The following is a 16,322-nucleotide window of genomic DNA, read 5'->3' as shown; positions in this document are numbered from 1 at the left end:
CCTACGCCAGTTGTCAGTGGGAGCAGAGAATCAAAAAGAGTTCCCTGTTTAAAAAGAGTATGATGTGAACATTGAACACATGCAGCAACAGAAAACCCCAGAAGCCACTGTGCCAAACCCATCCCTCCACCCGGCTTCTCCGAGAGCTGACCAGGTGCACAGCCCAAGAAGTTCCTCTCGCTGAAGGTGGGAGTTTTCTCCCTTTCTACCAAAGGCATCTTCTGTGAGAAGCACATCTCAGCCACAGGGCCTTCCAAGCTCATTCAAACGTAGACTTGAAAACTTAGGACCAGAATGGCCTTAAGTCCCCAGACAGAGCCATGTAGGGCTAAACAGCTTTATTGTGCAGTAATTTGCCACTTTCTATACAGAAACAGTCCAGAGCTGTGGCTTAGTGGACCCAGAGCCTTTGCTGGTGTTCCGACCCCATCCCCAGAGCTCACTCAGGCCCCACCCTCACTAGCTGTGAATAGACAGGAAGGAATCAACAGTCCCCTTTCCAGATCTCTTTCCCTCCCAGGATGGAAGACGCAATTTGAGTCCTACTGTGGTCAGAGCTGCCCAAAGGTGTTCCACAATGCAAGGCTGTTGCTTGGGGAAACTGTTTCTTCCTTTTAGCAAGATGAGACCAGAAAAGAAACAAACAAAACTGGCAAAGGATCGCAGAGAAGTTGCCCTCTTGACTTTCCTTCGGCTTCACTTTACAAAGGCGCTTAATTTCACAAGAGAAACACGCAGCCTGAGTTGGGAGAAGAAGGGAAAGGCAAATATTTCCAATGCCTGATGAATATTCACAAAGTATTGCAGGTTCAAGTGGGAAATCGCCCGCAAGGAGCGAATGAATGATAGGTACAAATCCAGCCGACTTCTGGCCACTCTAACCCCAGATGAGACTTCCGTCTCCAGCAAACACACCCAAAGTGAGGCAAGATGAAACAGGTCTTCCCTTGGCATCAAGCCCGGACGGAGCGGGGCGGTGGGGGGGTGCCTCAAGGAAAGAACAAGCCGTGCTTTCTGAGAACACTGCCGTGCACCCCGTGACATCAGTGCCAAGCCAGGAATGCCAGCACCCCAAAAGGAAAAGATGATGCACCCAAAGTGATTTGTTGGGAAATTGATCTCAGGAGGAAAGCTCACTGTCACCCAGTCACCCGCAATGGCCCGTGGTGGCAACTTGTGTCTAATTTGCATAAGAACATGATTAGGGATTGCACCTCCCATCCAGCGAAATGCTAACGTCGGTTGAAGCTCACAGGCATTCATCACAGTCACTGGTTATGAATGACTTGCCAGGTGTTCTAGGCTGGCTTCGGCACGATGGTCGGCACTGGAGCCTGTAGGGGGGCTTCGGCACGATGGTCGGCACTGGAGCCTGTAGGGGTGAATGGTACATGAACAAGGAGCTGGGCGGACAGTCCTCACCCTCTGTCCATCTCCCTGCAAAGCCAGCGGCCCCGGGCAGGCATCCCGACAAGCTCCATCTCCCAGCTGCCCGTATGCTTCTCAGGCTTCGGCAGATGGGGAGGCATGACCTTCTGGATTTTCGCCATCCGATGCAACTTTTCTTTTTAGGTGAAATCCACATAACATAAAAACTAATCTTTTTTTTGTTTTTTTTGTTTTTGGCCACATCCTGTGGCATGCAGCATCTTAGTTCCCCAACCAGGGACTGAACCCGTGCCCCCCTGCAGTGAGAGCGCTGAGTCCTAACCCCTGGACCTTCCAGGGAATCCCGAAAACTAATCTTCTTCAAGTACATTTCAGTAGCATTTAGTACACTGATAAAGTTGTGCAGCCAGCCTCTCTATCAAGTTCCTAAACAGTCTCGTCACCCCAAAAGGAAACCCCATGCCCATTAAGTTGACATCCCCTATTCCAGCACAACCTTTAAAAGAACATCTTCTCTAATTACAAAAAAATAGCTCCCCACACTCCTGCCCTGACCTCAGACCAGTTTCTAGCCACAAGAAAACATGGCGTCCTCTGGCAGGGATTTAGGTTTTATTCATCTTTGTATCCCAGGGCCTAGCACAGTGAGCGACATGTGGTTCCCAGTTGAAGTTATGGGATCAAAATGGTAGAGACAGGGCGCTGAGCCTGCACTTAAGGCGTCAGGGATGCATAATTCAGCTCATCTGTTTTGAGGTGAGCCCTGAAGCTGCACTTCACCCCAGACTCCATGTGAAGTTCACCCAAGGCCTAAGCTGGCTGGGAGGCCAGTGAGCGCCAGGAGGAGAGAATCCTCCTTCCTTTATGGAGTCCAGACCCCAAGGGCATCCCAAATGGCATGTCCACAGATGAGCTCCATGACACCGTTCCCTCTCCCCTTGGAAACCCAGCCATGGGTGGTCCATGGGATGCTGTGATGTGATAATATCACATCAGGAAACAGCAAGCATTTTTCAGGGATGGGCATTTGATTGTGGCATATTTTCCCCTAAGAATTCCATCCATCTCCAATAACAGCAGCAGCTGCTGCTCTAGGAATGGGGGCTTTGCCCTCATTCCCCACCAGCGAGGCTGTTTTGGCTCTTTCAGAGCAGATGTCCTTTTTTCTTTTGCCTCCAGCTGTGGGTTTCCACCAAATGAGTCACTTCAAGGACTTTAAGTCACTTGAGGCTTTAAGCACCCCTTCTGCCCGGCCGCCCCACACTATGCCTCTGAGGAGGGTCCGGGACTTGCACTGACCCTTTGGGGTGGGGTCTGGTCTGGATACTGCACTGGCCCTGGCATCAGCCTCCGCCAGAGGCGAGAGCTTTGGGGAGAAGGGCTGGAGGGGATAAATACGCAAAAATGCCCAAAGCCTGGGTGCTGAGGTCTGGGGTCTCCCTGGCTCCATGAGGGGCAGCACCACGCTTGAACATAGAAGGATTGCATTTTCAAGCCCATAGGAAAAAACGCACTGGGTGAAAGCAGAAAAAGCAGCACAAAGAGTCTGTAGGTGATTCCCAGCCCTGGGCTGTACCCGTTTCTGGTTAAGTGATTCTATTTTAGAAGCTCGACTTCCATCTACCCTCTGAGTCTAGCAACAGAGTCTAAGGTAACCTCCCATGTGTGTCAGAGAGTCTTCCTCTATTTGGATAATATGTCACTCTCGTCTTTGCTGTCACCGGGTGACTGAGTCTCTCTTTCCCAAGTCGAGGGGAGGGAGGAGGATTGTGGGTGGATGGGCCCCGAGAACAACGGGTACCCTGAGAGTCAGAGCAGCCTGTGGCGCCAACCGTGTCAGCCAGACGGAGAGCGAGGTGGGCCAGCCCCGAGCAAATAGCAAAGAAGGCCAAGTGTGGACCCGACAGTCTCCAATTCCCACTGCACCCCAGGAACCAGCAAATCTGTACATCAGATACATGTTCTGTGGAACCTAGATGTGGAATTCTGGGAGAAACACATTTAAGCAATTACAAATAATTGTAATATTATATATCTGTAAAACAGGATGATTCGGAACAAGCCTAGCTTGTTCTAGAACACTCCAAGAACGAGACAGAGTCGGCAGCATTTCCTAAACCTACTATCCCTTCACTTTCCTTCCCCTTCAAAACAGGATCCCTTCACCCTCACTCTGGGATGTAGAACTTGTTCCAGCCGGGTGAAGAAGTAGGTTCATACCAGCTCATAAGAGCCAACTGTTACATATTCAGGAATTTTGAGAGCTGGTCAACAGTTGATAGGTTGGAATCAGCCGTGGTGGGAGCTTTTACAGCACAGGAATAGGCAAACTCTCTGATCAAGGCTTTACTTCCCCCCTCCCAGCCAACCCCCGTGGAGCTGCCTTTGCGGCAAAACAGTGGTCTTAGCCCAATTTACGGAGTCTCCTGGACTTGGAGGGGGCGTCAGGGCGTCTGAGGATTCCCCATGTCTTGCTCTCTCCTCCGTGGAATCCTTGGACTGGCTCCCCTTTGTGGGGCCTTCTGAGGCCTCAGCAGTTTCCCTTCTGCACAGACTGGAAGGGAGGGGGTACGTTCCACTCCACTTCTCCCAGTGGGAACACCTTGAACCAGCCCCCCAGTCTCAGCTCTAATGGGAGGAAACCCACCCCACGCTACTTATGACATGTCCCCAGACAGTGACTTAATTATGAGAAGAAAAATGGTATTCCTGGAGCCTGGCCAAATGGAGAACCAGAAACCAGCATCCAGCCTAGAGATTCAGGTTCTGCTTGCCAGCCCCTGAGAGCCTTGGGGGCAACACACGGTGACTCAAACAAATGAAAACACAAGAGACTGCGGAAGGTGAAGGCAGTGAGATTTGATGCCTACTCAGTCACCTGGTGGGCTGCGTCAGTCAAGTGCCATTTGAAGAGAACCCAGAATGCTGGTACAGGTTCACAGAAAACTGGGCTGCCCGGGAAGTTGGGGCAGAGGTGAGGGAATGGCCACACCTACCTGTCTGATGCAGGTGGAGGAGAGCCGTTCTCTTCTTTGAAACCTGGGGGAATACAAGCCTCATGGAATGTAATCATATGTGTGAAAAATGGTGAGATGGGATTCTCACATCTACTGAAACCTCACAGAAGTCTTTTGAGAACTTATGGCTAAGATTGTATTTTATCTGCTTCCCAGGGAAAATAAGATGCAGTGTACTTCATTGGATAGAGACCATTCAAAAATACATCAAGCTTCCTTTTTTTTTTTTTTAATTAAAGTATAGTTGATTTACAATGTTGTGTTAGTTTTTGGTATACAGCAAAGTGATTCGGTTATACATATATATATATATATATATATATATTCTTTTTCATATTCTTTTCCATTACGGTTTATTACAGGATATTGAATATAGTGCCCTGTGCTATACAGTTGATCCTTGTTGTTTATCTATTTTAAATACAGTGGTGTGTATCTGTTAATCCCAAACTCCTAATTTATCCACCCCCTTCCCCTTTGGCAACCATAAATTTGTTTTCCATGTCTGGGAGTCTGTTTCTGTTTTGTAAATAAGTTCATTTGTGTCATATTTTAGATTCCACATATAAGTGATGTCATATGATATTTGTCTTTCTCTGTCTGGCTCACTTAGTATGATAATCTCTAGGTCCATCTATGTTGCTGCAAATGGCATTATTTCATTCTTTTCAAGCTTCCTGTTAAAAGGAATTTCTTGTTTCATCCTAAAAAAAACAATTGTAGATGGGAAATATTTTTCAGGATGAAAGCTGATGGGATAAGTTGTCTACCAGCAGTCCTTGGAAAAAAATGCACCGAGAGGTGGGGAAGTAAGGTCAGTGGCCCAAGATAAGGGACCAAGTGGTTGTCTGGGCACTTGAGTCTCCAGACCCCAAATCCAGTGCATTTGCCCTCCGCAAAGCCCTGGCTGAGGACATGCCCATTCCTGAGTGCTAAGGCAATGATTGCATGGAACAAGCTTCTCTTCAAAAGACTGTCAAATGCCAACAGCAGATTTTGCCAGAACAACACAGACTTAATGAAGTGCAAAATGTAGGCCTTTTGCATTCCAACCGGAATTTCACCAGGAATTTAAACCACATCTCCGGTAAAAGCAATGCAGTTTCATTGATGCAGGAATTAGTGTAATCACTGAAATACATTCGGAGGATACAAGCTTTCATAGGAAAAGAGGCCGTCGGCTTTAATCTGCTCGAAATGCTATCGCTTAAATTTTAAGTGCAAAGTTAAATGACAGGATGCCTATAGATCGTGCAGTAAAGGTGAAGTTGAAGGGGGAAATGATGCAGGGAAATAACCGTTTTCTTGTAAAATTAAACATATCTTGTTAGAGCAGAGAAAATACCCTGAATCCTGCTCTCCATCCCCCCACCAATTTTTTTGCTGGTAGCAGGTGGAGTCTCCCAACATGTGTTTCATGGTGGGGACCAGTTATCCTGAACCCTCAATTACCTGCTCACTGCTCAGAGTGAACTGCCAGGACCCTTCTCCTGAAACCCAATTATTGTCGCTCCTAGGAAACGGGCAGCAGAGGAAACAAAATTCAGTTTTCCACTTGCTAGAATCCTTAACAGCAAGGGGTCTGTGGGAAGCAGTGAGCTGAAACAATTGTCCGAACTTGGAACTCTGGCTAACGTGAGGGCTGAACTCCTTCCTGCACTGTGAAAACCCGCGATGCGGTGTGGCCTTACTAGGCTCTGCCAGTCTCGCCCCAGAAAATGGGCAGAAACGTCATGCCCATCAGTCAGGGAGGGACTGGGTGTTCTGAAGCAGCTTCCCCTGTCCTCACCCTAGAACTTACCAAACCCTTCATAGAAAATTTGGCACCTCCCAGTTCTAGAATCTTCGGGAGCTCGTCTTGGGGCTCAGCTCTGCTGCAGAGCTAAGAAACTACTTTCTCACCTCTCCCGGCCCCTCCTCGTCCCTCCTCAAGACTGGAAAGTCAGATCTATTCTGCTGGCTCTCCAGGATGGAGGACCGCAGGCCAGGGGCAGGAAGAAGAAAGGACTGGAATGGCTGTCCCCGTTCTGAGCTGGACACAGCTTGCCATCCTTCCTGTGCCAGGCGCGGTGCCTTCAGCAGACAGGAAGGGGTGGTCCTCTGTCTGCGGGCGATGCTTGAATTCCATCCCTTCCCAACCCCGGGATATCCTATTCGCTCCCATGCCAGTGCTTCCCTCCAGAATTCCCCAACGCTCCGTTTCCACCAGCTCTTCCCCTCCCTCGTTTGAAAATCCAGGTCTCATGCTTATTATTCCCAGCCACCTGCCACCTCCCTCTACCTACAGACAAAATGTCCCCTGCATCTTCAGCCCATCGTCACCCTCTTCCCCTGCAGCCTGACCTGCATTCTGACCACTCTATTCAGAGTCGCCAGTGGTCTCCTGGCTGCCAAACCCAATGACCTCTCCTCTGCTGAATATGGGGCCTTGGCGTCCCTGACCTGGACCCTCCCCTCAGCAGAGCCTTCTCCCCTCTGCTAACTCCTCCCTCTCACTCCCTGCCCCCTCTGCTCCTCAGACCACTCTCTGTCGATACCCCCTGGGTATCTGTGGTCTCGATTCTTTGGTGGTCCCTCTATGCTCTCACGTTCTGGGACAGCTCACCCATCCCACTCAACACCACTGCGCTGGGGCGTTGCGCATCTCTGTGCTGTTTGATTAATGGAAAGAGTCCTAGACATGCAGCCAGCACCCTGGACAGTTCTAGCCGTGTTACCTCGGGCAAAGACTTCAGCCTTTCTTGAATCAGTGATTCAAGTCTGCCACACCGATTCCTGAAAGATGAGAATGAGCTGCAACAGCAGGTGAAGCCACAGAGCTCGACACTGACCCATAGGAGGGATTCGATAAATATTCACCCCGCCTTCCAACGGCCTGTCCCCCTTCCCAATTTAAAATTTTATAAAAGACACCAGAATGTTCCCACTTACCACACTGTTATTGGACACACAAAGTCCTAGAAGGTCTTTATTTTTGCATCCCTTTCCCTTCTCCTCCACCTTCCCCACTCTAGAGTGGACCCTTACCCCAGACACAACCCCGCAAATCCATCACTCCTTTATTTCCATCTCTTCCACTCTACGGGGTAATTCACTCCAAGGGCACCCAAGTGAGGCAAGATCCTTCTCATTGCCGCACTTTTCCTCGCGTTGCTCACACACACATGCACATACACACACACATCCTCACATCTCTCCACAGTAGCCGAAGGGAAAGAATATGAGCTTCAGAATCAGGCCAACCTGATGGAGAGTCCTATTCTGGCCCCATTTTAGATGCATAAGCTTCAGCAGGTCACTCAACCCGACAGATCTTCATTGCCTCCCCTGCAAGTTGGGTCAACACTTCCTGGTGGCTATGGTGCCCCACCCCGTACTTGGCACGTAGTATATGCTCATTAAAGGTTGGCTTTCATTTCCCACCTCCTTCAAGATGCCTTTGCTAATTAGCCCAGCCACTGCCTACCCCTGTCTCTGACATGCTGGCAAATTCTTAGTCTCTCATCCACCGTGTAGAGTGCAACTCACATAGATATGGGACAGTGTGCGCCTCTCACATCACCAAGCAGGTTCTTCGCTTCCAGATGGGTCTACCCATCTGTGTCTTGGATTGCATCTGAATTTCTCACAGTTTCCAGGACAGTGTTGAGCTTATAAAAATTGTGATTATTATAGCTACAAACTGGGTACCTTCTTCAACCCAGACACTATGATAATTTGTAACCATTTGTTCAATGTCTGCTACGGACCAGGTGATTTATTTCTTTTTCACAGTAAACCAGCAAAGTAGGTCTTATTATTCTCATTTTATAACTGAAGAAACGGACACTCAGAGACTGAAGTGCCCTGAGCAAATGCACACAGATTGGAGGTGGGAAAGCAGCGTCCCAGACAGGCCTGCCTGCTGCCAAAGCCCAATGCCTTGTCCCAGGCCACACTGCCCAACGCAATTACGTCATTTCATCCTCCCATCAACCCAGCAAGGCAGCATTTCACCCGTTTTACAAATAAAGATCCTGTAGCTCGAAGTCCCCCAGCTGGTGAGCCGCCCAACAGGGGTGCCGCAGGTCTGGCTGAGGCTAAGCCACGCACGGGACTAATCAGGGGAGAATCAGCAGAGGAATTCTCACTCCAGAAGGAAACGTCCAAGTCCAAGGTCTCTGAAGAAGGGAAGAACCTGAGGCAGCCCCCTCTTCAGAGAGCAGGGAAGGTGGGAAAACTTAGACTGGAATCCAAGGACTCAGAGCTCACTCTGGCTCTGCCTCCTGGCAAGTCAGTTGGCTTCCTGGGGCCTCACTTTCTTCCTGTGTAATAAAAAAAAGAATGAAATTTTGCCATTTGCAGCAACATGGATGGACTTGGGGGCATTATACTAAGTGAAATAAGTCAGATAGAGAAAGACAAATGCTGTATGGTATCACTTATATGTGGAGTCTAAAAAATACAACAAACTAGTGAATATAACAGAAAAGAAGCAGACCCACAGACATAGAGAACAAACTAGTGGTTACCAGTGGGGAGAGGAAAGGTGGGGAGGGGCAACATAGGGGTAGAGCATTAACAGGTACAAACTATTAGGTATACGTTACAAGGATATATTGTACAACACAAGGAATAGAGCCAATATTTTATAATAACTGGAGTATAACCTTTAAAAAATGTGAATCACTATATTGCACATCTGTAACTTATAGAATATTATACATCAACTATACTTCAATTTAAAAAATTTAAATTTAAATTTAAAAAGGAGGAGGACAAAATAAATGATGCCCACAGTTCCAGGACTGCTAGCTAGGCACGCAAAGCACTGACTGGATCTCAGTCATCTTGCTCCCCTCCTCTGGGCACCCTTGTGCAGTGCACAACCTACACAACTGTATGCAGTGGTCCTGAGAGGTTCTTACTGGTTCTCACTCTCCAAGGTTCAGATTCTTGAAATCCAATGAGAAGAGAAATCACGGTATTGAATGTTGGTCTCCTGTGATCTGTCCAAAGTGACCTGTCATTTCCCTCCTGTGAGCACTGAACTTGCACATTGTACAAAGTCATATCCAGGTGCAGAGCAGTCAGGGTTAGTCCTCTGACCTGGCAGTGGGTACTAGACATTCTAAATTTAGGTTCATGTTGTGGAGCCCCCAAGCTAAGATTTTTAATAGGAGCATTTGCCCTTTAGTTTCTGTCACATAGTCCCAGTGGAACGTAGTAGCCGTTCTGCCACCCACACACCTGTGACTTTAAACTTTCCAGTCTGTCAGAATTTCTGATTATTATAATGGTCTCCCATAGTTACAACAGCTCAAGGTACAGGACAAATAAAAACGACTTCACCTCCCTACGACACAACAGACGTCAGTGACAGGCATCACCACCAGCCCCCAAGGAAGGAGACTCTTCAGATAAGGACTTATGCAAAACGACGAGCATCAGGGCGAGGGGCCAAAGGCACACTATTGACTTTGAACTTTAATCACCGCTTGTAACTACAGCTCTGAATTTTCTCTCAAATGTGTTCCAGTCGTCAATGGGAGCATCAGTGGAAAAATGCAGGAACGAATATAACAGGAAACCACCCCCCGCCCCCCCCCCGTCCTCTGTCTGGAGGACCATGACCTGCAATTCATTATTGCTGTTTGTAAACCTTTTCCTGAAGTAAGACAAGAAAGCATTTTAGAAGCTAATCTTCCCCTCTCGTTTAGAAAATAGATATGCTTTTCTTTTTGTTAACACAATTTACTTTTTTATTATGGTAAAATGCATATAACATAGAATTTACCATTCCAACCATTCTATAGAATCTACAGTTCTGTGGCATTAAGTACATTCATATTGTTGTGCAACCAACACCATCATCCATCTACAGAGCTCATGATCTTCCCAAACTGAAACTCCATAGCTATTAAACCCTAACTCCCCGTTCCCTCCTCCCCCAGCCCCTGGTAACCACCATTCTAATTTCTGTCTCTAAGGATTTGACTACTCAAGGGACCTCATATAAGTGAAATCATACAATATTTGTCCTTTTGTGACTTTATTTCACTTAGCATAATGTCCTCAAGGTCCATCCATGTTGTAGCCTTTTTAAGGCTGAATAATGTTTCATTGTATGTATACATCACATTTTGCTTATCTATTCATCTGTTGATGGACACTTTTAGATGTCTTCCACCTTTTGGCTATCGTGACTAATGCTGCTGTGAACAGGAGTGTACAAGTATCTGTTTACATGTGCTTTTCTTGACCAGTAAGGATGGGGAAAGCTTTGGCTGATCTGTCATTAGGCAGAGTTCAGTTATTTGCATTGTGAGATGCAGATTCAATTCAATGAGTCTGCTGAAGTACAGATTTCTTGCAATTCACACTGGAAAATGAGCCCATCTGAAGCTCCTCCATGACACAGAGCCTGAGACAGATGTCGCCAGTATTCCCTTCCCATCTTTCTCCTTTCCTCCTCATACCACACTTACCTCTCGGGAGGAAGCTTCATCCCTTTTTCTGTACGCGCCCATCCCCCCACGCTTGCTCTTGACAGCACTATGTGTTGACTTCCATTCCACCAGACCCCTCACTCCCACACTCTCCCCTTCCTTGTTGGGTCAGCCTCTCTCCCTTCAGCTTCTTCTCTTTAGCATGCAAATGTGCTAAAAACTCCCCAGTTCAAATTCACCAACTGTATTAGTTTCCTTGACTGTCACAACAAGTTGCCACAAAGTGGAGGGCTTAAAACAATAGAAGTGTGTCCTCTCACAGTTCTGGAGGTCGGAGTCCGAAATTAAGGCGTCAGCAGGACCATTCTCCCTCCAAAAGCTCTAGGGAAGTATCCTGCCTTGCCTCCCAGCTTCCAGGGGTTCCAGGTGTTCATTGGCTTTTGACCACATCACTCCACTCCCTGCCTTTGCCATCACATGGCCTCCTCTGTGTCTCTGTCTGTCCTTTTCTGTGTCATATGAGGATGTTTGAACTGGATTTGGGGCACACCCTACTCCAGTGTGATCTCATCTTGATCCTTATCTTAGTTACATCTGCAAAGACTCTACTGCCAAATAAGGTCACTTTCTGAGGTTCCGGTGGACATGAATTTGGGGGGTGGGACAAGGTTCAACCCACTACACTAGTAAATCCCAATTGCCAAGCCCAACGGACATGGCTCAGTAGCTGTATGCAGCATTTGTTTTGGTTACTTAGAACAGAAATAGCTTTATATTTCCTACTGATTTTTTAGATGATAGAACTATTAACAGAAAGTTTAAACATAAAAAAATTGAAAGAAAGCAAATCCACCCACAAACTTACAACTCAGAGATTGATCTCAATTAATATTTTGGAGGACATTCTTCTACACACACACACTAATGCAAAAAGGCAATATATGCAAAGTAAACGATATGTTTTATTTTGTTTTTTCACTTAACGCTATGGCATGGACAACCTGCCAGGTTGATAAACGCATACTCATTCATTCAATAAATAGGTGCTGGGGCTCGCTATGTGTCAGGCACTTTTTCCAGAGCCTGAGATCCATCAGTAGATAAAACACACAGAGATCTCTGCCCAGGAACTTCCTTTCTGACAGTGGCAACAGACAATAAGAAATTAACACAATAAATAAACTCTTTCATGCTGGAAGGTGAAAAGTGCTACAGAAAAAGTAAACAGTAGCATAAGGAAGAGAGATGTGAGTACCTGGAGGAAGTGATTGAGATTTTTAAGAGGAGGTAAATTTCCTCATTAAGAAGGTGATTTTTACACAGAGTTGAAGACCCCAAAACATTGGGAAATCATATTTAGTAACTGCACAGTATTCCATTGATTATAGCTGCAACAATATGTTTAACTAGTGCTCTATAGATAGACATTTGTTTCTAATTTTTAACTATTATAAATGAGGCTGCAATATCCACTGCCTACAATAGATAAATGTTTGTAAAATTATTTTCTTAGGATAAATGTCTAGATCCAGAATTGCTAATACAAGGCATCTAATCATTTCTAAATTGTGAGACCTCCTGTCACTCTCTCCTCCAGGAAGACTTTGCCAGTTTACACATCTGATAATACATGCAAGTTCACAATTCCACTGCCCCCCCAACACATACACTCCACATACTGTATTTATGGTTTATTTTTAATGTTACTAACTTTAGAGTAAAAAAATATTATATTTGCACTGCTTTTACTTTGCCATGGTTGAACATATGCTTTTCAGCTCCGAGTATTCCTTCTCTTATAAACTCCTTATTCATTTCCTTTGATCATTTTTTTCTACGGGGGTATTCATTGCTTTTGTAAATCAGAAATATATATGTGATGTGTGAAAATATTTTTGGTGATTTGTCTTCTTGCTTTTTTTTTTTTACAAACATTTATAATTTTTATATTGACAAAAATACCAGCATTCCAAGATAGTTTCTGGATTCCTCTCATGGTTAGAAAGGCTTTCTCAACTCGGAGAACTATAAAAACACTCAAATCTTCTACTCCTTCTGTAGTTTTTATTTTTTTGCACTTAGATCTTTGATCCACTTGGAATTTGTTCTGATATAAGGAAGAGGGAAGGGATGCATCATTTTTCTTCCAGTTGTCCCCCACAGCGTGTGCCAAATGCCCCCTTTGCCCCCCTAAGACTCCAGTTCCACCTGCCACCTGGCTACCTGACTGCCCTCCCTCTGCTCTTCACATCTCTCACTCCTTTCTCAGCACCCGCTCTGGGTTCTCTGCTTCTGGCTTCATATTGTAATTGTTTTCCAGAATCCTGTCTTCTATATCCTCTACTCACTCCACAGCCTCCAGAAGAACTTTCACCCATGCCCATAGTTACACTTCCACGCATATGTGCTAACAACCTCCAAATCTAGAGCTCGGTCCAGGTCACTGATAAGCTTCAGCCCATAGGAGGGAGCAGACACTTGAAACTAAACCCGCCCAAACCACATCATCCTCTGCCTTCTGGTCTCAACCATCCTGCCATCCCCCTTTCTCCTGCCCACTCCCCTCCGCGGTCTCTAATCTCCGAATTATTTTAGTTGTGCTTCTTATTCAGCCCCCAATCCTTTGCCCCCTCTTCACCCTCATGGCTGCTCCCTTAATCCAGCAGCTAGCCATTTCTTCTTACCAGCATGCCTCTAACCCAGAGGTCAGCAAATGACGGCCCAGGGAGTCAGACCCAGCCTGCAGCCTCCTTCTGTGCTGCCCATGAGCTAAGAATAATTTTACATTTTTAAAGCATTGTAAAAAGTCTTTCAAAGAAAAAAAACAAAGAGTATGCAACAGAGACATCTGTTGCTTGCAAAGTCTAAACTGTTTTACTCTCAGCCCTTTGCAGAAAAAGTTTGCAGAACCTTGCCTCTAATCTACACTCCACTGGGGGCCTCCAGTGGGCTCAGACCTGCAGGCATTCTGTATACGCCCACCACTCCTCTGCCCACAAGCACCCCTTGGGGGTTACTTATGATTTTCTTAGAGTCATGTGAAACAAATGTCTCAGTTTCTAAGTTACCAGATATATGGGATGGAACACCTTCAGATCAAGTACTTGATAATTATTTAGCTTCTATGTGCTAAATTCCATCGATCACATGCCAGGAGAGTCTCAAGGTTTTGTTTGAAAATACCTTTTTTTCTTTATGATGGTAAAAGGAATATAAAGTCATTCCGGAAAATTTGGAAAAATCAGAATGTTTAAAAGGAAAATTAAAAGCACCCATAGCCCCCCTCTCAGAAGTTCCCTATTAACATCTGTGTGCATTTCCTTCCAATCTTTGATATTTCCTGTGCATTTGAGATCCATCCCGTTTTTCCGTCGGGTTTTTCCCCCACGATACTAAAAATTCTTAAAGTGCTCTTTGGACATTTTCTTAGACACCGTAAGTTTCCCCCATAGAATTCGTATATAATTTGCAATGGAGAATTTCCCATCAGGAGAACATCTATTCTGGCCTGGGCCACCACGGCGGCCTTCTCTCCACAAGCTGTGCCCCCAAAATTCGAGGTGCTTCCGGTGATTCTGGGATCAGGTCCTTTCCAGTTTGTAACTCAGTCACATGTTATTTCTTTGAGGTTAAAGTTCAACACCAGGCTATTTTGCACCTTACCTAGTTTTATGTAAACTGGTCATCTTTCTAATAGAAAGAAAAAGAACATGGGGGAGGAGGGGGGCAGGAGAGTGGCTTTTTCACACAGAGTCACATTTACCCTAAACCAAAATAACTTAGGTTAAGTAAATCATCAAGATCCTTGGCGCCGCTCCTCCCGTCCTTTTGCACGCTGTACAGCACTTCACAGTTAGCAGAGAGTTCCTCTACATTATCTCTGGTCTAGCCAGGTGCACGATGCTGAAGGACCAGGGTGGCGGGTCTCACCGAGACTCTGATGCGCATGCGCATGGCTGGGGGCCCAGGGCAAGTTCCGGAGAGGCGGTGGGGGTCGAGGGGGGAGGTGGGGGGTAAGTCGTTTGTGTCCCGGGCTGTGCAGGAACGCAGGGAGGTTTGTCTGCATTCCCAACCGCAGCTGCAGCTCTGCAGCTCCCTACGCTGAGCAGCTCAAATGCTCTTGCAAATGCAATTCACATCACCCTGTCGAATTCACACCTGGGATTCCAAGAAAGAAAGAAACGTTAAGAGCTAGAGAATCCACATTCCCTTCTGTATTTCCCCTGCGTGCATTTGCATTCCTGCCCGGGTGCTGAAGCACGCTCACAGCTCAGACCTGGAATGGCCCTCTCCCCAGTCCAGGGCTCCCTGAGACTGCTGTGGACAAGGCCTGGAGGCTGTGCTGCCTTCTTCTGCCCCCTCCACACCCCACCTCTTCTCCTCGCTGGCCTCGCCTCTTCTGCCCCTTGAGACTCCTACTTCAGTCTCCTCTACTCTCCAGGTACTCTCACAGTTCATTGGCCTTTTTGGTTTCTCAACTCTGCCTGTTCCCCACCAGCCACTGTAAAGTGGGAGGCCCAGTTTACCTCCCCATCTTCCCTTGGATGCATCTCACGTGCACCCACTGCCACACCTTCACTGGTGCCTCTGAGGCTGTTTCCAAGTCCAAGCTCGTACTGCTTGCCGCTTGACAGGCCGATAAATCAAGAGATAAGCTGTTGGGGCAAGGAATAACGACTTTATTCAGAAAGCCAGCAGACGGTGAAGATGGCAGACTAGTGTCCCAAAGAACCATCCTACCCAAGTTAGAATTCAGGCTTCTTTTGTACTAAAAAGGGAGGGGGTGTAGTTGGTTGTTGCAGACTTCTTGGTGCCCGAATCCTTTGTTATTGCAGCTATTCAGTAGGTCCAGTCAGGATGTTCCTATAAACCTCCAAGAAGACAGACTGTTACCCTCTGTTCTGCAACTTTTTATCTCATGAATGGAAAAGTGTTACACCTTTAAAGGTCAGAGCCTTGAGAATGGGCTATCCTGTGTATTTCAGGCTATAGGCAACATTCTTAACTTGTAGCAAAAGCAACAGGATACAAAGGTTAAAGTAAAAGAAACAGATCCCATGTGGAGTCAGATTTGTTCTTCCCTACTCCAAGGCCACCTTTCCACCATACTCCTTGGGATGTTCAGCTTTCTTTGTTTGCTTCCATTTTTGTTTGTTTTTAAAAGGCACTTAAGTAGCGTATGCATTGACATTTTTTCCCTGACATGAAACACAAACATTCAATTAACCACATGCTAGTTCATTAGTGTCGACTAAAAAAAAAGTATATGCGCACCTAAGAGTTGAGAGTTATGTTTTATTCAGCAGCGAGGACTTCAAGCCTGGGAGGCAGCATTCAAGTAACCCTCAGAGAACTGCTCCGAGGAGGTGAGGGGGGAGCTAGGATATATAGGAGTTTTACAGCAAAGTGCGGGTAGCAGGAGCAAAAGATTACTGTTAAGAAAAGAAAACTAGGTATCTCAAATTAAGGAATTTAGTGCTTTTCTATG

At 46.4% G+C, this 16,322-nt stretch overlaps 1 protein-coding gene across 1 annotated transcript in view; it reads left to right on the top strand.

Annotated features, from left to right (window-relative positions):
- Window positions 1–1,355: 1,355 nt before the first annotated feature.
- KCNJ6 (potassium inwardly rectifying channel subfamily J member 6) overlaps window positions 1,356–16,322 on the top strand; it is a 114,115-nt gene continuing 99,148 nt past the window's right edge. Inside the window, exons 1-2 of the mRNA XM_057544946.1 lie at window positions 1,356–1,494; window positions 3,138–3,245. Of these exons, the coding sequence (XP_057400929.1) occupies window positions 1,356–1,494; window positions 3,138–3,245 (247 nt within the window). The remainder of the gene's footprint in view (window positions 1,495–3,137; window positions 3,246–16,322) is intronic.

The sequence above is a fragment of the Balaenoptera acutorostrata genome, chromosome 4 (assembly GCF_949987535.1).
Source record: "Balaenoptera acutorostrata chromosome 4, mBalAcu1.1, whole genome shotgun sequence".
NCBI lineage: Eukaryota > Metazoa > Chordata > Mammalia > Artiodactyla > Balaenopteridae > Balaenoptera > Balaenoptera acutorostrata.
The sequence above is the reverse complement of the archived record's forward strand: the minus strand, read 5'-3'. Positions and strand labels throughout refer to the sequence as shown.